At 35.5% G+C, this 22,123-nt stretch overlaps 3 protein-coding genes across 3 annotated transcripts in view; 1 reads left to right on the forward strand and 2 right to left on the reverse strand.

Moving 5' to 3' along the window:
* Nucleotides 1-2,940, reverse strand: part of LOC123684502 (transient receptor potential-gamma protein) — a 138,382-nt gene extending 135,442 nt beyond the window's left edge. The window contains exon 1 of the mRNA XM_045623788.1: nt 2,670-2,940. The gene's annotated coding sequence lies outside the window, so the exon portion shown is untranslated. The remainder of the gene's footprint in view (nt 1-2,669) is intronic.
* Nucleotides 2,941-7,968: 5,028 nt separating this feature from the next.
* Nucleotides 7,969-12,387, reverse strand: LOC123683918 (rab proteins geranylgeranyltransferase component A 1). Its single transcript, XM_045622920.1, has 9 exons — nt 12,172-12,387; nt 11,836-11,902; nt 11,591-11,779; nt 10,977-11,202; nt 10,654-10,882; nt 10,355-10,577; nt 9,950-10,278; nt 9,336-9,574; nt 7,969-8,477 (listed from the first exon to the last, which is right to left on the reverse strand). The coding sequence occupies exons 1-9, from the start codon at nt 12,218-12,220 to the stop codon at nt 8,157-8,159; spliced, it is 1,872 nt and encodes a 623-aa protein (XP_045478876.1). The 5' UTR covers nt 12,221-12,387; the 3' UTR covers nt 7,969-8,156.
* Nucleotides 12,388-13,301: 914 nt separating this feature from the next.
* LOC123683919 lies at nt 13,302-21,995 on the forward strand. Its single transcript, XM_045622921.1, has 9 exons — nt 13,302-13,562; nt 13,846-14,120; nt 14,230-14,543; nt 15,765-16,149; nt 16,646-16,914; nt 18,214-18,384; nt 18,434-18,746; nt 20,447-20,653; nt 21,787-21,995. The coding sequence occupies exons 1-9, from the start codon at nt 13,370-13,372 to the stop codon at nt 21,907-21,909; spliced, it is 2,250 nt and encodes a 749-aa protein (XP_045478877.1). The 5' UTR covers nt 13,302-13,369; the 3' UTR covers nt 21,910-21,995.
* The last annotated feature ends 128 nt before the right edge of the window (nt 21,996-22,123 follow it).

Consider the following 22,123-nt stretch of genomic DNA (forward strand, 5'->3'; position numbering starts at 1 on the left):
GGACTTTTTCTACCTAAACAGAAGATAATTAAATAACCAACACTACGATGTGAAGAAAGCAATAAACAAAAAGCAAACATATTCACCAAAAAAGAGATATTCTATGATACGTATACATAACGCATATGACGTAAAGTAGAATCATAGAATTATAAACATAGAGGGAGTATACGCAACTTTTATATGTCCCCAACATGGTTATATTACGTTGTCGGATTGTGATATATTTTCAAATCCACAATTTTACTATATCGTTATGAATGTATATTATATTGAAGAAAATATATTTATTTGAGTGATTCCCGATTAAATATGCAAATTTGAATATTTGGAATCCGATATTTATCCTAATTGTCGAATTTATAATAAGCAGAATATTTATTATGTTCTGTATCTACCTGCTTAAATCCAAGGTTTGGCAACTTTTGCTCTCCTAGTGTCATCGGTTGTTTCACGTCGTTTGGCGCGCTCGAAATTTGTTTTCTGAATTTCTGATATATTTAAGTATTCATTTCAATATGTTTTGAGTTCATATGAAACGTTGATTCACTATTGGGCATAAGAAGTACGTTCTTTGTGGAGAAACTCATTTCCGCGCGCTACATGTCAAATTTGATAGTTCATGTTGGGGACAAAACTTGCTTGCTGAAAATGACATATGCTCCATTTGTGTTTATTACTCTGAGTGTAGAATTAATCAAAACAGGATTCAGTACTCAAAATTGGATAAAAGGTAATCATCAAGATAAATCAGTAGTTTTCTACTTATCTTTGGCGAAGCTGAAGTAGAATTCAGACCATTATCAATTTTCTTTTTCTTCTTGAGAACAGAAACAATTTTCTAGCTTTGTATAATTGAAGCGAGATTATCTTTAAGGTTCATCCCCTAAAAATGGTAAGACGTAACGAGCGCTATAAAACTCAAAGAAGAAATTCCTCGATTAGAATTTCAATCTCTTTTCTCCTGAAGATGAAGTCCGAGGTCAAAAAGCATCGAAGTGGCCAAGTGAGGCCACACAAATAAATGGATCGATAGGTCTTTTCCTATAAGGAACTTCATTGATGAACACTTCGACGTAGGGAAGAATTTTGAAATGCTTTTCGACCCACTAGAATTTTAATGTAAATCATTCGAGATGGTGAGAAGGGTTTTCTCGAAGTTCTTTTGTTTCCTGTTATGGTCCATTGTCGAGCTGTGATTTATACTTTGGAAAGGTTGGTCTAATCGTAGTTCGCACTTTTTTGGCCATTTTTTTCAGCTGGCAGTGGAAGATTGATGGAATTAGGAAATGATGAACTATTATTAGGATTCTTTTAGGGAAAGAATTGAAAGTTCAGCAAAAAATTTGTAAACCGCAATTCATCGTTTATGATGTTTAACACTTTTTGTAATGAGTATGCGGGTAATGAGCAATGAAGGAAATGGACATTCTGTAATGTAATTGTGTCTAGATCACGTATACCTACGTTCATCCGAAAATAAATGATTTGAAAATTAAATTCGAAAAATTAGTAAGATTTCATACAAATCGAAATGAAAGTAAAAGATTCAATAACGAACTAAAAATGTATAAATAATACTCCCATATAATTACAAAAAATAAACAAGAAAACAATCATGTTTTGTGAAAGAGCTTGATGTTATCCATATCAAGTTTCGAAAATGAATTGAATATAATATGGTTAAAAGAAAAATAGTGTGATATAATAATAATAATACATTTATTTGCAAAAAATAATTACAGTGTTACTTATGAAAGCATTGAACAAAGGAGTGAAAAATTCATGGGAAGTGAATGATAGAAATAATAGTAGAAATAATACATAAAAATTAAATTTGATCTGAAAAGTTTTCAGAGTTACGACGAAATTCATACAGGGTATCCCATAGAAGGTGATACAAAGTGATAGAAATTAAAACTAATGAATATAAAAACGAACTTTCTGTAGACCTGAGAACTATTCTAACTTCCGTAATACAGGGTGTTAAGAAAAAGCTCGTTTTTTTTCAATAATTCCTAATTGACTGAAGCTTTTTTGACGCGTCTTAAAACAGCTTTGATTGATAGTTATTTTGAGTCTCTACTTTTATCTCCTTTCTGTTTCAACCCGTTAATTTTGATGAAAAATCAAAACTGAAAATGTTTGAGGCCGCTGTTTTCGGAAACTATAAGGTTTAGAGCTTCACATCAAGTGTACAATATTGAATGATAATCTTCAAGTATTTCAATTCCATTTGAGAAAATATCAGTGGCGTTCAGGTAGGGAACGTTATAATATAATTAATGTTTGACAACAAGCAAAAAATATTGAAAGTAGAGTTTCTACCAGCAGAGTAGCTGTTTTGAGTTGCATCTAAATATCTTCAGCCATTAGAATTATTGGAAAAAACTACTTTTTTCCAACTTCAAGTAGTCTTTGTAGTGAAAAGTATAAGAATTCATTTGTGCTGGAAATTTGTTCTAAAGTTAATTTATATACTATCTACCGTAATAACCGTATTAGTTTGTTGGGCAAACTCTGATACACCGTATTAGCGAATTATCCTATATCCTCAAAACTTAAAGCTGCAGGAAGAATTTGCATTTATTTTAATATTTTGAATTAAATTCGCTACATCAAAAACAACCCGTATATTTTTTAGGATCAAGAGACAAAACAAGGCCTACCTTGACTTTTTTGCCGCGTTTTGCGGCAATAGCTCTTGACTTCCGTCTTATTCGATCCAGGTGGGACAACTACAAGAACTACCCGACTTCAAAAAATTAGTAAGCTGGTAACAGCAACTATCACGCCTGGAAACCTCCCAAAATTTCAATCACCACAAAGAAAAACGGCAAATAGGACCGGTAACACCGAAACGAGAATCTATGAATCTTCGAGATCTTCACGTCTTCACTTAACGCGCTTCAGTTGCACAAAAAGGCACGTGCTTCTCCAGCGTCGCGACGGCTACTGACGCCAGGCAGGAGTCAGTGATAACAGCGGAGAACCGGCGTCGATCTGCTACAAAAAAGATGAGAATCGGAAGCGTCGGTATGACCTGAATGAAAGTAGTAAAATTTGTCTAGGGGATTTTTTTTCATAAAGCAGGAGACATTGATGAATTGTTAGAGTGGTATAGGAGCCATTTCTGAGTGCGATAAATTGCGTCGTTTGAAGAACAGATGCGGGACGTATGGTGGCTGAGACAGACAAAAAAAATCGAGAAAATCTCGGACTTTCGCGCGAATTGCGCATTTTACATTTGGTCCAGTCAAAATATGTTTTTTTTTCACAGGATAGTTTTGAAGTTGTTTTGATTTCTTCGATTTATGAATTTTTCGGAGGTGCTGAATTCGAATCAGAGGTTTGCCACCAAAATTTCGTGAAGGAACACTGAAAAAAAGGCAAAAAAAGATATTTTTGCGTATAACTCGAAAAATATCAATTTTTTGTAAATGACCTTCCTCTACAACAACGAAATATATAAAATTTCCTACAAATTTCTTTCCTTAAGTTTTTTAATCCGAAGAACAGTTCTGGCTCAAACGATAGTTGAACTTAGTGGGGTAGTTTTGATTCCTTCAATTTTACATATTTTTTGGGATGCCAAATCCGAATCTGAGGTATGCCACCAAAATTTCGTGATGGACCATTGAAAAATTTGCAAAAAAAGGTCAAAATTTCATTTTTTGGCATTTTTTTTTGCATAACAGGCCAATTGAAAAGTCCCCGGTTTACCATAGTAAAACACATTTTTTTGGCAAAATTCGATTTTATTATTCAACATAGTTGCCTTCGAGGGCGATACAGCGATTTGTCTATCGCTTCAAAATACGCCTCAGTTTCGGCGATTACTTCTTCATTGGCGCTAAATTTCTTTCCAGCGAGTATTCTTTTGAGGTCTGAGAACAGGAAAAAGTCGCTGGGGGCCAGATCTGGCGAATACGGTGGACGCAGAAGCAATTCGAAGACCAATTCATGCAATTTCGCCATTGTTTTCATGGATTTGTGACACGGCGCATTGTCTTGATGAAACAGCAACTTTTTTCATCAAATGGGGCTGTTTTTCAACATTTTCATCTTTTTAACGATCCAATAACGCTATATAATAATCGGAGTTGATGGTATGGCCTTTTGGAGGTAATCAATGAATATTATACCTTGCGCATCCCAAAATACTAATGCCATAACCTTGCCAGCTGACTATTGTGTTTTTCCTCGCTTTGGATTCGGTTCATCGTATGCAGTCCACTCAGCTGACTGTCGATTAGACTCCGTAGTGAAATGATGGAGCCATGTTCCATACATTGTCACATATCGATGCAAAAATTCATTATAGTTCACAAGCTCTGACATTTCATGGATACCTAAAATAAATGTATCTTGATATTGCCATTGAGATGAAAACATTCCTTAGATCAGGAAATCTTACAATTCAGGTATAGGAACATGTTATATCGTTTGACAGGAAATTTTATTGTCTATCAATACATCAATGGCTCCTACCCAAGAAACCAAATTTCCAATACAATCATACCTTCCATTCTCCGTAAAAGTCTATATACCATCGACCGTGGCCACCCTGTAGTTATTAATTCAATCGGAATTTCAAATATAATGCTAGAGCTCCTCAGCATCCTCACCGTAATCATCTTCGCTGCTACATTATTCAGTATCCTCAGCTCTTTATCTTCAACATTTCGAATTCACCTCTTATAATTTCCCCATTGGAAATACCCGTTTGAAAAAACTTTCAGCAGGTATTCTACAAGGAATTCCAAGCGCCTTGGGAGATCATCCCTTACTTTGAAGTGTCCACGATCGGTCTGAGGTGATTGCTGTCAAGTTGTTTCCGTTCTGACCTACTTTCTGTAGCTCAGCAGCACAATCCTCTTCACTCCCAAGATTAGAATGAGAAATATTGTTTAGACAAGATAATAACTAGTCTCCTGCGACTCCCTTTTCATTCTACGCCAATGCTTGTGTCACCTGATAAGTGAATGTGTCTTTTGTTAACAATCTTCATTCTTTTTATTTCATATTAGGCTGAAGGCGACAGAAAAATATTTGTCTTGATTATGAAGAGATAAGATTGTAATGAATTTGAGATAATCAAGGTCTAGGTGCTGATGTTGCTGGTCTAGATCAGAGACAACAGCCAAGATCATCAACTCATTTCAAGATGGAAGCCCTCCCTGCAATCAGTATTCGAGGATTGCCCTTGTAAACACGTTTTAAGGCTACATTACATCGGTCAAACTCACATTAATAAATCAGGCAGAGTAGGCCAGTGGATGCCACCAAGCCTGGTATTAACTAGATCAGGGGTAGAGTGATCGTAGAAATGCATTAGTTTTGTTGAAAACCCAAGAAGCTGTTGAAATCACATACATATAAGATCCTTATTATTCCTCGTTGAAACTCACCCAAAAATAAGTTGGTCATCTTCATTGACCATGGGCTAGGCTATCTAGCGTGGACCACTGTCAAGATTATTGTCTTGACATAGCGCTTTGAGTTGACTTCACATCAGCAGTGGCTGATTATTATAAATTAAAATCCTAAATTACGGTTAAAAAATGATGGGATCCCAATAGAGGATACTGGATACTCGAGAAGATCAAAATATCAATTCTAACGACTCGGCATCGTTGAGAGAGCACATCAGACAATTTCTTAAGATGAATGGAAATCGTCATCAGTGATATTATAATCTAAATTATAACTTCTTGGAAAATTGGGGAAACAAGTCCCAAATAAGTTAAAACAAGGCGAATGTAAACGACCAACTTAATTCAATTTGTGTTTGCCCTTCGAACTTGCCTCCGTTCGTAGCATTTCCCCTATTTTGCTCCTGAGATGATTGTATTAATTCGAGAAGTAGGTACGTGAAATTATTGTAGAAACTTGGGAAACATGAAATTAATTTTGTCGCCATTTCATTCATATTTGATAGCAAACATAATCGGCTTCGATATGTTAAAATATATTTTTTTAACTATTATACCGTGCTCCAAGTTACATACTCTACCTATATTCATTGAACAAACTTTTTACTTGCCCTAAAAAATTTATGAAATTCATTTAATCGTTTAATAACAATTATCACCGAATTTACCAAACCCCCTCATCATAAACAAATTTCTTCTGATGCTTGCGATATAGCAAAATATATCTCGTTCAATATCATTTTCTTTATCTTTACTTAAACAGAGGGAGAATTGAACGCCTCATTCATCTCGGAAACTGATCGCATGATTTTTATAGATTTTGGTGTTTTCTTGTGATGTAGTGGCTCGGTCTGCTCATAGATGGCGCTATGGCTGTTTGCGCCACACTACATCGGTCCCGGCGTATTTAAAGGCCTCTTTTAGCAGTAAATATTTTGTAGTTCCGTGCTTTCATTTGTCGTAATGGGTCATGGATATTAGTTGTATTTATTAATATATAAACTACAAAATACTGCTTTAGTAAAAAGAAAATTCAACGATGAAAATGCCACCATAGTATCAGCCATAGGTAAACAAGTTCTCTGGAACTTCTTATGTATTCGTAAGAATGTGCAAAGGCTTCATAATTCAAAGCCTCAACATTGAATATACCTTATTTTTATTTAATACTGACAACAACTCCACGTCTAAGATTCTTGGAAGGAAAATTGTAAATTGATTTCACGTAAGTACCTACCTGAAATAAAAACCAATTCACAATTTTCCTTTCAAGAATCTTAGACGTGGAGTTGTCAATACAAAATTAAAAAAAAAGATATATTCAAAGTTGAGGCTTTGAATTATGAAGCCTTTGTACATTCTTACAAATCCGTAAGAATTTGCAGAGAACTAGTTTAGTTTATCTATGGCTGATATTATGTTGGCATTTTCATTGTTGTCCGAGCTTCCCTATTTCCGGAATAATAATGATTAACTTTGTTATTTCAAATGGATCAACATGTATTTTTTTGCCTTTTGAAATCCTGAATATTTTTTGGTTTATGTGCCATAAAGTATAATTACAATAATGACTAGTAACCAAGCAATAAAATCAAAATAATAAAATGGTATGACAAAAAATATATGAGTGAAGCCTATAGATATATAGGTACCCATATTTCGACGAGATCTATTTCATCAGTGAAAATCAATTTGTTTGTTCAGATAAGTGATCAAGGTGTTACCACTATCTGTAAATCTGATAATCAATAAAAATGCAGTTATTATCTACACACTGATTTGCTACCCTTTTCACGTTTGTGAAGAATGGCTGGTAAATGATCAAATAAACATAACAGATAGGCAGGTATTCGTATATACTTACATATACAACGGGATTAAAGATATAAATGTTTATCTATCACATCGTACAAACATGTGAATATTTCAGCAAGTGAATATTCATAGGAAATTAGGTATGATTATTGAACAAAATATCTACAACATTCATTTTAGAAATTAGTGAAATTATAAAAAGCTTTTTTTATACTGTTTTAAACAGTGTCCGTTTTAATTTGAGTTATGCTACGTCAAAATAGATAAAAAAAATGGTGTTGGGTGTCCTGAATTTTGACAATTCAGGGGGAAAAGCTAACTTGAATTTCATGTTTGACAAGCGTTAGAAATAGGCCAGAAGGAATGCGCATTTTAAACTGCATCTTCAGAATCATATATCATATACATATATCAGGTGGATATATTTTTAAAGAATTGACAGATTTTTCAAAATAAGTTGTGCTAGTGTTGCAGGCTTTCCAAGGATGAATTAATTTTAAATTCAAACACCAAATCAATATATGCAGGAGAGTTTCAATAACATCAATCATGTTATTCTAGGATAAAGTTTGATTTTTTTTTCTGTTATTGACGGTTTTCCATTTCTTTGTATATTTGTGTACAGGATTCAGGAAATAAAGCTATTGTTATTGTTATTCCCCAACAGGTATTCTATTATCGTAGATAATGAAGAATGACAGGTAGAAAAAGTCGGAAGCAACCTTCGAAGATTTATTTTTTCACATTGTTAGATAATAAAAAGCATATACTATGTACATACACAAATGTGAATCTGAATATATCAAGCTTTCTTGGTATTAGTTTGCTAATATTTCACCAAAACATCAACAATTTTTTTATTAAATATTCCATTATTATATCACAATAATATCAATGATAAATGAATTATTTCGTAATTTCATTCACTTCAGAACATTCTTCAACTTTTTTATCGGTATCCTCATTTTCACGCTCATTCAGTCCTGCATTTGAATCTTTTGCTTCTTCAGCTACTTCAGCATCTGAAGATCCTTCACCTAATTGTTCAGACCCTACTTCAACCTCCACAGTATTAGTTTCATTATTACTTGAAACTCCTGCTTCGGCTGCAGGTTCCGGTTCTCCCTCCATTGCTATTTCTTCTCCCTCTATTACTATTTCTTCAGCATCAGGAGCCCTCGGCAAAAAGTCCTCTCCAGGGTATATTGCGGAAAATATTTCCTTTGCCTGAAAATTGCTATGAGTCAAAAAAAATGTTGTTGATTATGATCAAAATCGGATCAAATGAATATCACCAACATGACACACAATAAATGGTGTTTTTTTTAGAGCTATAGAACTTTAAATTGCAATAAAACAACGATGGATTATTCGATTGACATGAATTTTATTTATCCGCAAGATAATCTTGTGGCATTACATTACGGTGTTAAATCACAAGATCTTCGAGGCCATTTCACAGGTCCAAAACGTGAAATTAGGCGGTCACCAAACGTGTCTTTCAATAAATCGATGGTGGCACGAGCTGTGTGACATGTTGCGCCGTCTTGTTGGAACCACAGCTCCTGGACGTCATGGTTGTTCAATTCAGAAATGAAAAAGTTAGTAATCATGGCTCTATACCGATCACCATTGACTGTAACATTCTGGCCATCATCGTTTTTGAAGAAGTAAGGACCAATGATTCCACCAGCCCATAAAGCGCACCAAACAGTCAGTTTTTCTGGATGTAACGGTGTTTCGACATACACTTGAGGATTAGCTCCACTCCAAATGCGGCAGTTTTGTTTGTTGACGTAGCCATTCAACCAGAAGTGCGCTTCATCGCTAATGGACTTAGTGCGCGATACGTATTCCGCACAGAACCATTATTGTTGAAATAAAATTGCACTATTTGCAAGCGTTGTTCAGGCGTGAGTCTATTCATGATGAATTGCCAAACCAAACTGAGAATAAATCACTTGACAGCTGTTAAATCGTTCGCCATCTTGAACAGTAATGCCAACTTAAAGTTATATACCTCGAAAAAAAACACCCGTTACAATATTTGTTTTGAAAATTTCATAAGTGAATTTCAAACAATACCTTTTGAACTGAGTAATCATAGTCAAGATCAGAATCAGGTCCTGGACATGCATAAACATTTTTTGGCAAACTGCTCTTTACCGCCTGGTTATTTGTATCGGGAATAGAAAAATAAGCCGACCATATTATTTTCGGCTTTTGACATTCTGTATTGCTATCTGTGGTGAACAGCTTCTCTATACACTCTTGTAAGTCTTCCTTCGGACTTGATAAACCTGGTGCAGTTATATGAACTAAAACTGAAGGACAATGGTAATTTCCTTCATTTTTTTCATTTGTTCTAATAGGCCAATTGAAGAGTCCCCAGTCTACCATAGTAAAACACATTTTTTTGGCTGAATTTGTAGGATTTGTCTATCGCTTCAAAATAGGTCTCAGTTTCGGCGATTGCTTCTTCATTGGCGCTAAATTTCTTTCCAGCGAGCATTCTTTTGAGTTCTGAGAACAGGAAAAAGTCGCTGGGGGCCAGATCTGGCGAATACGGTGGATGCAGAAGCAATTCGAAGCCCAATTCATGCAATTTTGCCATTGTTTTCATTGATTTGTGACACGGCGCATTGTCTTGATGAAACAGTACCTTTTTGGGACTTTTCAATTGGCCTAATACTACTTACACAAATTTTTGGGACATGTTCCAGTAAGGGTCCCTAATTCTAGAATTCTACACAGTTTATTATTTTTCAGAGGATACAACAGAAGAGTCAGTTCTTCTCTTTCGCAGTCCATTAAGGACTTATTGGTTATGAGAACAGCTCTTGATATGAGATTAGCTTCCGTGTTCTCCAGAAAACACAAAGGAATCAACCCCATATTTAAAACCATGTGGGGAGCAGTGATTTTCTGATCCCCACATATTAAACCCTGGAAAACATTTTCAGGGTTTATCAAAAACCCGTGAAGTGGTTGGTTCAACGCAAAGATACCCCCAAACACTGCACTCAACCTAAAAATGAAAATTAAAACTTTGGGAATACAAAATCTGGCAAAAATAGAAATCGAATAGAAATGTAACAACTAACCTACAAAATGCTTGTGCAACTTCTCCACTGCCATACATAGAAAATAGAAATGGAGTTTTTCCAAATCTACCCAAACTTTGAAGAAACCTTTTTGTTCCTCTTAGTCCATCTAACCATAATGTTGCATCTGTACTCATTGATAACGCATACAACACAAAGTGGATTATATTATCAGATAATTTTTTGCCTTTAAGGAAGCTTTTGTAAGTGGTTTCAGGTGGTACTGCAAAAAAAAGAACTCTCACATTTTTTTTTAGTTCACTTATAATAAAAAATAGGAATCTGAATAACCAACGTACCAGTTGAATTTTTCTCGTCTCCTTCAATGGAAGTCAGCAATTTCATTAACATCCTCTTTTCTACAACTGTAACTCTATTGTTTGCGAAGACATCTGATCTGGAACATGGAACAACTTCTAGATTCCCATTAATCCAAGTGAGAACCCTGCTGACACTTCTGAATTCTGAATATCGTGCAATATTTGATGAAATAAGCAATTCTACAAAAACTCCTCTTGCAAAGTGAAGCTGAAAGACAATTACCAGTAAAAAAAAAATAATCATAACAGAATGGATAGAGTCTCTAATGAAAATATCAATTTAGTTCAAAATGAAAAGTTACCTTTGGACATAAATCAATTATGAATTTTCGAGAATCCTTCATCAATGATTCTTGTGTTGAATATGTTGGTTCTTTCTTTTCAAGTTTCTTTTCTTTAATTTCTTCTGATGTACCACCTTTCTCTTCTTCAACTGCACTATCTTTTTCAGGTTTATCTTCATTCTTCTGCAATTCCTCATCTTCTTGGCTTTTATCCTTGGAAGCATCTAGATCTTTGGGCAATGTTCTGAATATAGAAAGAATTAATTATATTTTGTTGATAGAATTTGACCACTTTAAAAGGAATACTGAAGACATGAAAATATAGCAAATTGAAATAGATGTTTAATTGTTTTTTGATCAAAAATGTATAGATAAACTGAAAAGTTCTGTTGCAAAGTATGACATTGAATGATTTTATGACCTGCTTTTTATAACAATTGTGGATTACAAATAAAATTTCTTATAACACAGATTTTATTCTTTTGAATGCCAAAGAAATTCAATAGGAAAATATAGCTTGAAAAAAAAAAGTTTGAAACTTTAGTTTTTACAGATATTTCACCATCTAAAATAATTTCATAAAATATGAAAATAGCAGTGAGCAAGATAGTCTTAAATAAAATAATGCTTACTTTTCTACATGCCATTTTGCCTCTAAATTCCGTATATTGCTCAGTTCATTACCAAAAATCTTGAACACCTCACCAGCATCTCCCAAACTTGGCTGCAAATCTTTATCTGCAGGAACAGCATCATTTATACGAAGATTTTGAAAATCCTCCAAATTGAAAGATGCCCAGTGTCCTCCATAATAACTTTTACTACAAGAAATTTGTTCTTCATAACCTATCACTTAAAAAATATGATTTTTCCTCACTTGTCAAGATGAAGTACTCTCTTTCCAACTCTACTAGCAGCTGCAGAAATAATGGATTCAACCACACCTAATACAACAATATAAGTTGAAATTCAATTAGATGTATAGCTATATAATAAATACAAATGGTCATTTTCTTTGACTTGCAACAAAAGTGATGGTACAAGTTTATTTTATTCCTTGTAGTGATTCGAAATCGAGCATTACTATTTTGTTAAGGATTGTTTAAAAATGTCAACCAATTATTTCGGTATACAAATATGTATAGAGAAAAAAATTATTTATAACAATAAAATAACAAACATTGTTCATAGTCAATAAATTCTTCGTTATTACCTGTACCAACTACAATTAAATCGAACTCAGTAGGTAAATTGTTATCCATATTCCAATAACTAATGATGTTAATGTTAAAATTTGTGTAATGAGGATATTCCGTAAGGAACCAGATACCGTTTCTTCCGGTTCGACAAAACAGTTCATTTAATTAAGTTTTTATTTTACTTTTGTAGAGTTTACATCTGACATGACAACTTGTTATGTTATTGCAGGTTGGCAGAACAGTTCATTTAACCTACTGCAGATAGATAAACTTTCACCTACTCTGAAGTGTTATAGAACTATCTTATATCAAATGATTCAGTATGACTTTCTTCTTGAGAGATAATAACTGATGAAAGCTTATTTCAGATTTCTTATCAGGTAATTGAGTGAAGAAATATTTTCTAGAAATCAAAATGTACCAATTGAACCATTTCTATTTCGGCAACACACATTTCACATATTGAAATTGTGTGTTGCCAGTGTACAATAATTTTACATTCTATGATTCACTTGAACAAATTTATTGGCAATCTATAAAACTAAAATATGGTTTTCTCTAATTCTGTGGTTATTCCGTTCATTCTTCCACATCTTGTAGAACAAAATCGTGCGAGAATATATCAGAAACGCACAGTTTTCATGGTTATATTTTATTCTTCTATGTTGACACTCCGAACTTTCCGCTACGGCTCTATCTGTCAATTCATCAAATTGCCTTTAAGAAATCAGTTCTGCCAACCAACATTTTTCAATGCAAAAATCACTAAATTATATTTATGGAAATATTTCATTAATTTCAATGAAAATGCAATGAATTAGAGAAAATAATGTATAATACTCGTACAGAAGGCTCATTCTACCACTCGTTCATTCCAAAACTCGCCACTTCGTGGCTCGTTTTTGAATTTTGAACTCGTGGAAGAATATCAATGCCTTCTGCACTTGTATTATAAATAACTATTAAAGACCCCAATTCATTGAAATTGTTATTAATGAGGCATCGAATAATTTGATGGATGATGATACGGGAAGAAAGGTTTTTGAATGTCCAACATTTGTGTGATATTTCTTTCAATTCTTTTAGAAATTTTGGACACAACGTATTCCTTTCGAATGTAGAAAAAATTTGAATTTTCAATATGATTGACAGTTACTTATATGTTCCCACACCTATCAATATTGTCAAAACGTTTTGCCACACTTTACTCTAATGAATGTAAATAAAAAATACTTAAATCATCAATCACCAATGAAATCTAATTTTCCCCAAAAGAGCTTGATGTTTGCCTCTGAAGAATACTTATCACACTCCTCAAAAGAGCTTACCCCTCAAGAAGTTCTCTTAAATCGCGTGCCAGGTTGGATAGGAGACCATTTAATAAAATTGGAGTCATTGAGAAAAGGTTAGTTCTTATCTATGAAGAAGAAGCAATGCAAATTTCACACTATGGTTTATTATTTCTCCTCATAAAAAGCACTGGCGTATCTAGGAGGGTTTCCAGGAGGGAGTCATCTGGGGCGGATCACAGAGAGGACTCAGAAGTCTGTCCTCACGCCAGTGCTTGCTTAATTTAAGGTAATCAGTGATAAAGGAGATGATAATAAACTCTTTTGTGCAATTTGCAATGTTTTGTGTTATTTATAGAGTGGAAGAGGTAAAAAATGGAGCATTTCAAACAATTTTAGGATTGTGGTATTATAAAGAAGCTCTTTACAAAAATCCGAAGGATACAAGTTTGCTCTACAAGAGGTCGGACGCTTATGGAAAAAGTTTCGAAATGCAAAGAGCCTTGGCCGACATACAAAGAATTGCGAAAATTGAACCCATGAAATTGAATGCAGTTGCTCGAAAAACTAAATTTTTGTTCTACAATGGAGAATTCGAGAAGTGTATGGTAACTTGTTTCAATCACATGGAAATTCGGAAAAAACCACCCTATTTTACGTTAGGACTCCTTTTAGTGAGTATTGAATTGACAATAATTCAATGTTAAACACCAAGTGCCAAACCTCAAGAAACAAGTATCACCCGTTAACCAAAACAAATGACCTATACCTATAACCTTTCAGGCGAAAAATGCTATAGAAAATTGTCTTGGGAAAAGAGCAGGGCATCCTCTCAGAGATTACTATGAAATAATACGAGAAAAAGCATGGCAGGATAATGTTATTGGAAAAACATCTCCTTCGAAACAGAGGAGAAAGAAGAAGAAGACCAAAACTGTTGTATTAGCAACAGAAACTCACGTTTTAGGTTCTGTGAAACCCCTAAAACCTGTAAGGCCGTTGAATATTGTCTTGGAAGAAGATGATGAGGATGAAGACTCAGTGGAATTACAGGTTGCGTCGAGTAGAAATGCGTCCAAAAGAAAAACAGTATTCAGGTAGGTATTGCAACCGATGTAGTCTCTACATGCAGGATACTGTTTTTTTTTTAGTGTTTTTGAGTGGTGTAAGTGCTTCAGTGAGGACTAAGAGAGCACTGAAGATGCTCAGGTCGCCCTGTCACTGTTTCAACTCCGGAAACAGTGAGTCAACTTTCGTCACAGCTCCTTCAGGCTCCACTGGAGCTACACTCTCAAATTATTTAGAAATACACAGGGTGTTGCAAAAAGGTGTAAATTACCAAACATAGTGTAATAGTTAAATCTCGAAGATTTATACTAATGGGTGTTTTTTTTCGAGGTATATAACTTTAAGTTGGCATTACTGTTCAAGAAGGCGACCGATTCAACGGCTGTCAAGTGATTTATTCTCAGTTTGGTTTGGCAATTCATCATGAATAGACTCACGCCTAACCAACGCTTGCAAATAGTGCAATTTTATTTCGAAAATAATGGTTCTGTGAGGAATACGTATCGCGCACTACGTCCATTTTATTTTGTTTAGCGATAAAGCGCACTTCTGTTTGAATGGCTACGTCAACAAACAAAACTGCAGCATTTGGAGTGAAGATAATCCTCAAGTGTATGTCGAAACACCGTTACATCCAGAAAAACTGACTGTTTGGTGGGTTTTATGGGCTGGTGGAATCATTGGTCCGTACTTCTTCAAACGGCGCAACATGTCACACAGCTCGTGCCACAATCGATTTATTGAAAGACACGTTTGGTGACCGCCTAATTTCACGTTTTGGACCTTCGAATTGGCCTCCAAGATCTTGTGATTTAACGCCGCTAGACTACTTTCTGTGGGGCTATGTAAAGTCATTGGTCTATGCGGATAAGCCACAAACCCTTGACCATTTGGAAGACAACATTCGCCGTGTTATTGCCGATATACGTCCACAAATGTTGGAAAAAGTCATCAAAAATTGGACGTCCAGATTGGACTACATCCGAGCCAGCCGTGGCGGTCATATGCCAGAAATCATATTTAAAATATAATGCCACAAGATTATCTTGCGTTTTTTTATTGCAGTTTAAAGTTCTATAGCTCTAAAAAAAACACCCTTTATTTCTCAATTCAATTTCCATTGGGAAAGTCATTGAAGGATGAAAATTCTTCATAGATGAAAGTAATTTTATAGAGTGTCTCTGTGTACCTCTGGAGCAACACAAAACATCATCGACGTACCTATACCTTTACTTATGTTAAATTTGCAGTGAAAAAATGACGAAAGTTCAACAAATACCAAGAGTTACCCGCGTCAAAGCCAACCTGATGGACAAGACTTCGGTGGATAGTAGTACTATAAGCCTCAGCAACATTTCTTTGGATACATCATTCACAACTGGATCTTTGACTGGCGATAAATTCTCCACGGTGAAGGTGCCGAAATCGCATGCCTATCCATATCGTCCTCTGCAGAAACGTACTTCGAACATCGATAATTACTTGGCCTGCTCATATTTAGGCAGATTGTTCTGCGAGAAGAGATTTTTGACTGACATGTCCAATAATCCCGGATATATAGGAAAAAATGAGGAGGGCAATCAGATATTAGTCGGTGTTACGAAAGAAGGAACGAATGTACTCGAGTATTTGCAGGTAAATTTCCGAAAACTATTTCTTCATTTAATGGCCAGTTCCATAATCGAAACTAAAGTCTCCTTCTCCGTGTGAAGTCTCCTTTTCGAATGAAACGTTTTCCATAAACCAATTTTGAGGTTAAAGGCCCTTTATAGCAAGAAGAAGGATCCTTTTTGTTCGGGGATACTCTATGACAACGAAACCTAACCTCAGCCTGTTGTGTCAAATACCTTCATACACAGATTACTATACCGATTTTTCTTATTTTTTCTATGAAATATTACCAAATGCAAGCAGTAAATCAAGTTTTCAGAATATACAACTCTAGGAAACTTGACAGTTGCGAATGAAAGGAAGGTTCACCTAAAAACGATAGGATTATAGTTATGGTACCGGAGCCACTTTCAAGCTCCCTTTGAGGGTGACTTTCTAATAAAGCGATCTTTATCAAAAGGAGCCTTTTCGCATAGGGATTATGAAACTGGCCCCAAAAACTGAAAATTGTTATTTTTAGGAAATTCTCCGAACGAGAATGCCTTTTTATAACATCAAATATCAGGAGTTTCTGAATCGATCGAGAAAGGTAGAGATGGATAAAGCGATGCTGATGGAACGTGATAAAATAAACGCCATCAACAAACTCAACATGTTTTTTGCTGACATAGCAAAATGCATTAAGAGAATGGACGTTCAACTGATGAATAAAACAGCTGATACTATGTACAGGTTCTGTAAAAGCACAGACAAAGCCATTATACCAGACAAAGACTCAATATTATACAGGTTCGTTTCTATTGTTCGATTAGCAGCTTAATCTGATTGCAATATGATAAGCCAAAAGGTTTGGCAGAAGATAAGTCCTTCTAGATGGTTTTAGGAAGTTTTCCGTCTATTTCAAATTGTTAGTGAGACCGTAGAAGAACTAAATCTATGTCAATACCAAAACTTTGTAAAATACAACTAACTTTCTCCTGAATAAAAGCGGTTGCAGAAGAATTAAAGTCACACATGCTAACATCTCAGTAAACAATACATGTCCAGTAGAAATACTTCCAAATTCTATTGTTGCCATCTAGACTGGGCAGAATAATGTAAAGGGTGTTTTTTTTAAAGCTATAGAACTTCAAATGGCAATAAAACAACGATGGATTATTCGATTGACATGAATTTTATTCATCCGCAAGATAATCTCGTAGCATTACATTTTAAATATGATTTCTGGCATATGACCGCCACGGCTGGCTCGGATGTAGTCCAATCTGGATGTCCAATTTTCGATGACTTTTTCCAACATTTGTGGCCGTATATCGGCAATAACACGGCGAATGTTGTCTTCCAAATGGCCAAGGGTTTGTGGCTTATCCGCATAGACCAATGACTTTACATAGCCCCACAGAAAGTAGTCTAACGGTGTTAAATCACAAGATCTTGGAGGCCAATTCACAGGTCCAAAACGTGAAATTCGGTGGTCACCAAACGTGTCTTTCAATAAATCGATTGTGGCACGAGCTGTGTGACATGTTGCGCCGTCTTGTTGGAACCACAGCTCCTGGACATCATGGTTGTTCAATTCAGGAATGAAAAAGTTAGTAATCATGGCTCTATACTGTTCTGGCCATCATCGTTTTTGAAGAAGTACGGACCAATGATTCCACCAGCCCATAAAGCGCACCAAACAGTCAGTTTTTCTGGATTTAACGGTGTTTCGACATACACTTGAGGATTAGCTTCACTCCAAATGCGGCAGTTTTGTTTGTTGACGTAGCCATTCAACCAGAAGTGCGCTTCATCGCTAAACAAAATAAAATGGACGTAGTGCGCCATACGTATGTCGCACAGAACCATTATTTTCGAAATAAAATTGCACTATTTGGAAGCGTTGTTCAGGCGTGAGTCTATTCATGATAAATTGCCAAACCAAACTGAGAATAAATCACTCGACAGCTGTTAAATCGGTCGCCATCTTGAACAGTAATGCCAACTTAAAGTTGTATACCTCGAAAAAAAACACCCGTTATAAAATAATTTTTGGCATATTTCGATTCATGTCTAGGCTTGAAGTTCTGGTATTGGAAATTTCAGATTGTACAAGCTCCTAGGAGACGGTACACTCTTCTCGTACAGATTTTTGCCTGGAATGTCAGATCAGCAGATGATCACAAGGGTTAACCTAGCTCTTGCTTTACCTTTTGAAAGGAGAAATTCCCAGGAGTCTTTTTATAGAAGGTTCAAGGGACGTGAACAAAATTGGCTGTAAGATACGATTCATGTCAGTCTTCAGTATTTTACGCTCTTCTTGTAGTGACCGCATCAATACCTTCGAACAACGTGTAAGAATTTGCAAATATTCCGAGGAAGTGATCTGGCTGTATCACGAATTGTCGAAATTCAACGTTGAGCTCAAGAGATACACTTTGGCCAAGACGTACTGCGGTAGATGTATCCACGAAGCCAGAAAATGCGAGGATTTCAAATGGGCTGTCAATGGGTACATGATGATGACAAGGATAGCGGTTTTTCAAAAGAATAAGAATGACGTAAGAAGGAACCTGCGCTTAGCTATAAGTACTGCCAAGAATTTGAATATAAAAGAATTGGACGTGTTTCTTCAGACTGTAAGTATGAAACATGGATATCAGCAATCTTTATTCATTATGATTTGATAAAAAGGAAGCCGAAATGATTTGAACCTTCCATTTTCTTATTGAGACCTAGTTTGAATGATACACCAGTATATTTTACATACACTGCGCAAAAAAATCAACGCACATTCTGAAAATCTCAATTTTAATGAAAGTTAACTCTACATTGACTTTATAATTTATTTTTTATGTTATCTCGGGAAGGTTTTGAACGAAACAAGACACATTAAATGGAAGAAAAATTCAGGATTTCATCGAATCTTATGTGAAAGAAGAGAAATAAACAATTTTCAAAATACTGGAATGCTGATAAGTGATTTAATACTTGGTATTTCCACCCCTTGTGTTAATTACAGCTCGGCAACGACGGTTCATACTCAAAATGAGTGATCTTAAAATGAACTGATCTAATCCTTCCCAGATTTCTCTGAGTTGGATTCCTAAGTCATTAAGAGTAGCTGGATGATTTTCTGAACTTCTCAGCCTTCTATTGAGGTTGTCCCAAACCTGCTCAATCAGATTGAGATCTGGACTTCTTGCTGGCCATTCCATTCGAGAGACTTCAACCTCTTCAAGGTACTCCTGAACGATGCGCGCACGATGGGTTCTGGCATTATCGTCCATAAAAATAAAATTTTCACCAATGTATGGGGCAAATGGCACTACATGCTCTTCAAGAATGTTCCTTATATAACTATCAGCATTTATAGCTCCATTATCAATGACCACTAGGTCTGTGCGAGCAGTCAAAGATATTCCACCCCATACCATAATCGATCCTCCCCCGAAACCAGTAGTATTCAGGAAATTGCACTGAGCATATCTTTCATGTGGACGTCTGTATACAAAGGAACGTCGATCACAATGGTAGAGGCAGAATCTAGACTCATCTGTGAAGAGAACTCTTTCCCAATCAGCCTCTTCCCAATGGATATGCTCTCTCGCAAAATCCAAACGCGCCCTTCGATGGGCTGGGGTGAGAGCTGGGCCTCTTGCCGCGACACGAGGCCTTAAATCATATTCTCTGAGGCGATTTCTTATTGTCTGAGTGCTAATTTGCACCCCATGAGTTTGCTCAAGCTGATTTTGAAGGAGGCGAGCGGTTGCAAACCGTTGTCTCAACGAAGAAACTGTCAAGTAACGTTCTTGAATGGCAGTTGTTACCCGTGGTCTACCCTGTCCTGGCCTTCGGACATTCATACCTGTCTCCCTGAATCGCTGCAACATTCTGGACACACTTGTATGGGAAAGTCCAAACCTTTCTGCAATTCTTGTGTATGTCCACCCTTCTTCTCGCAAAACTACCGCTTGGGCACATTCCTCTTGGGTCAAATTGCGTGTTCCGCTTTGCATAGCGATCGAGTGTAGAAAATCAAACGAAAGAAAAACTATTGATCACTAGAATTGATCGAGAACAACTGATTTCAGAATGGAGCCAATACATTCAAAATCCGATAATCTCATCTTTTTTTATTCCTGCTGGGAAAAAACCTCGGAAAAAACATCTGTATTGAAGAAAAACTTTGAAAGTGGATAACATATGCATGCATAATTCTGATAAAAATAATCATCATTGAGACCACCTTCAGTTGTAGAATAAATTTGAGATTTCCATAATGTGCGTTAATTTTTTTGCGCAGTGTATATACACTATATCTTCCTTGATTTTGTAGTGTTACGGAGTTGTCAGCGAATGGAAATTCGAGAAAGCAAACAATGAACAAATTTTCCTGAACAGAGAACAAGGAATAATAAAAATACTTCCAACATACCATCAGAAAAGAACAGCAACTCTCATTTTTGGTCAGATGCATGCCAAAGCACTTGATAGAAGACTTGCTATTATGCCTGGTTTCGCTGACACAGAATACTATGATGTAGTGAGTAACAGCCAAAATTTTAAAAATTTATATGAAGCGCACTAAACTTCTATTGTTCTGATGACACTCATTTGGATGTTTGATGAGTCTACTTATTATATTTTGTTTGAATTCGGGTGATGCGAACTCGAGATCGCCGAGACTTGCCTTTCCTTCCAATAGAGGGCGCTTTGTTATGAAATGGTCGTATATCTATATACCGGGTGGTTCAAAAATCTGGAAACGGTGAATTTATTTCGCTCACAGGTGCAAAATCGAAATTATGATAAAGGGATAAGAATCGAATGAGCCCATCAGATTTTGGACCCAAAAGGGGCTTATACAAGATATGAGGCCCATCTTTGAAATTTCAAATGAAAACCCATCTTTTTATAGCAGATTCGTATTCAGCGGGAAATTTCACATCCGAATTTGTTGATCGCCCCCCTTAGATAACCGTGTTGGAATCGAGAAAAAAGATTATTTTCATTCATATACTTAATAAGTCTGGAACACATCACAAGCTTGAAAATCCTGGAATATGCCGGTAATAAATTTATTGGCCTGTAATTACCAAGGTCACCCGGGTCTCCTTTTTTAAAAATCAGTTAATCGACGCCAGTTTCAATTGTTCTGGGAATATCGAGAATCTCATAGTATTATTTATTATATAACATAGCGCTACTATTCTTTAATGGAAAATTTAACAATATTAATCGAAATGCTGTCATATCCACCACAATATTTGTTGCTGACTTCTTAATTCTATGAGCTCATCAACACTCACAGGTCTCAAAAACATTGATAGCTTAGCATCCGGTATCAAGTAAAACTCCTGACTGATTGTGTTTCCGAACTTTTGAACCACCCGGTATACAACTTTTTCAAGGTGGAGTGGGCAAATTAATATTTTTAGACATCTTAGACACATTCGACTGGTTATTTTACATCTATAAACTGTCGTATCTGTTGCTATAAAAATATTAGGATTTTTTTCGCTAGAATTTGATATCATGTATCTACATATCTTAATACATAATTTAGCACGTATGGTATGGGAATTATCGAAAATAAAACTTCCATCTTTGAAATTATTGGGTGGATCAAGTTTCAAAATATATTTTCGTTTCAAACCAGAATTTTTGTCACTCTAGATCGAAACAAAGAAAGAAGAGATGAAAAAGAAGAAGCCTGTGAAAAGGCTAAGAGGACTAGAAGCTGAAATGTTGTTATCCGGAAATTTTGGACGTTCCAAAAACATAGAAATGAATATTTAATCTACACTTCTATTGTTATACCTGTTTTTACCTTTTTATTATGTATTTTTAAGTGTAATATTGTGAAATATACTTATACTCGATCAGAATGTAGTTTTTCATAGTTTCGTTCAAACTAGAAGTTCTGTCCGTTCAAAACTTAGTTTCTTCTATTCACAAAATTTTCATTTATGGGATCCTAAGTAGTCGGTAATGCTGAAATGAAATTATTCAT

Source organism: Harmonia axyridis, chromosome 7 (assembly GCF_914767665.1).
Source record: "Harmonia axyridis chromosome 7, icHarAxyr1.1, whole genome shotgun sequence".
NCBI classification, from domain to species: Eukaryota; Metazoa; Arthropoda; class Insecta; order Coleoptera; family Coccinellidae; genus Harmonia; species Harmonia axyridis.

Bases quoted from the DNA above. Each gene is read 5' to 3' on its own strand.
- LOC123683918 (XM_045622920.1), bottom strand. From the start codon at position 12,220: ATGGATAACAATTTACCTACTGAGTTCGATTTAATTGTAGTTGGTACA. The intron at 11,780-11,835 runs GTGAGGAAAAAT...AATTTCTTGTAG, and splicing joins AGAGTACTTCATCTTGACAA to TAAAAGTTATTATGGAGGAC. The intron at 10,578-10,653 runs GTACGTTGGTTA...TTTTTTTTGCAG, and splicing joins AGACGAGAAAAATTCAACTG to TACCACCTGAAACCACTTAC.
- LOC123683919 (XM_045622921.1), top strand. From the start codon at position 13,370: ATGAATGTAAATAAAAAATACTTAAATCATCAATCACCAATGAAATCT. The intron at 14,544-15,764 runs GTAGGTATTGCA...TTAAATTTGCAG, and splicing joins AAAAGAAAAACAGTATTCAG to TGAAAAAATGACGAAAGTTC. The intron at 20,654-21,786 runs GTGAGTAACAGC...TTGTCACTCTAG, and splicing joins ACACAGAATACTATGATGTA to ATCGAAACAAAGAAAGAAGA.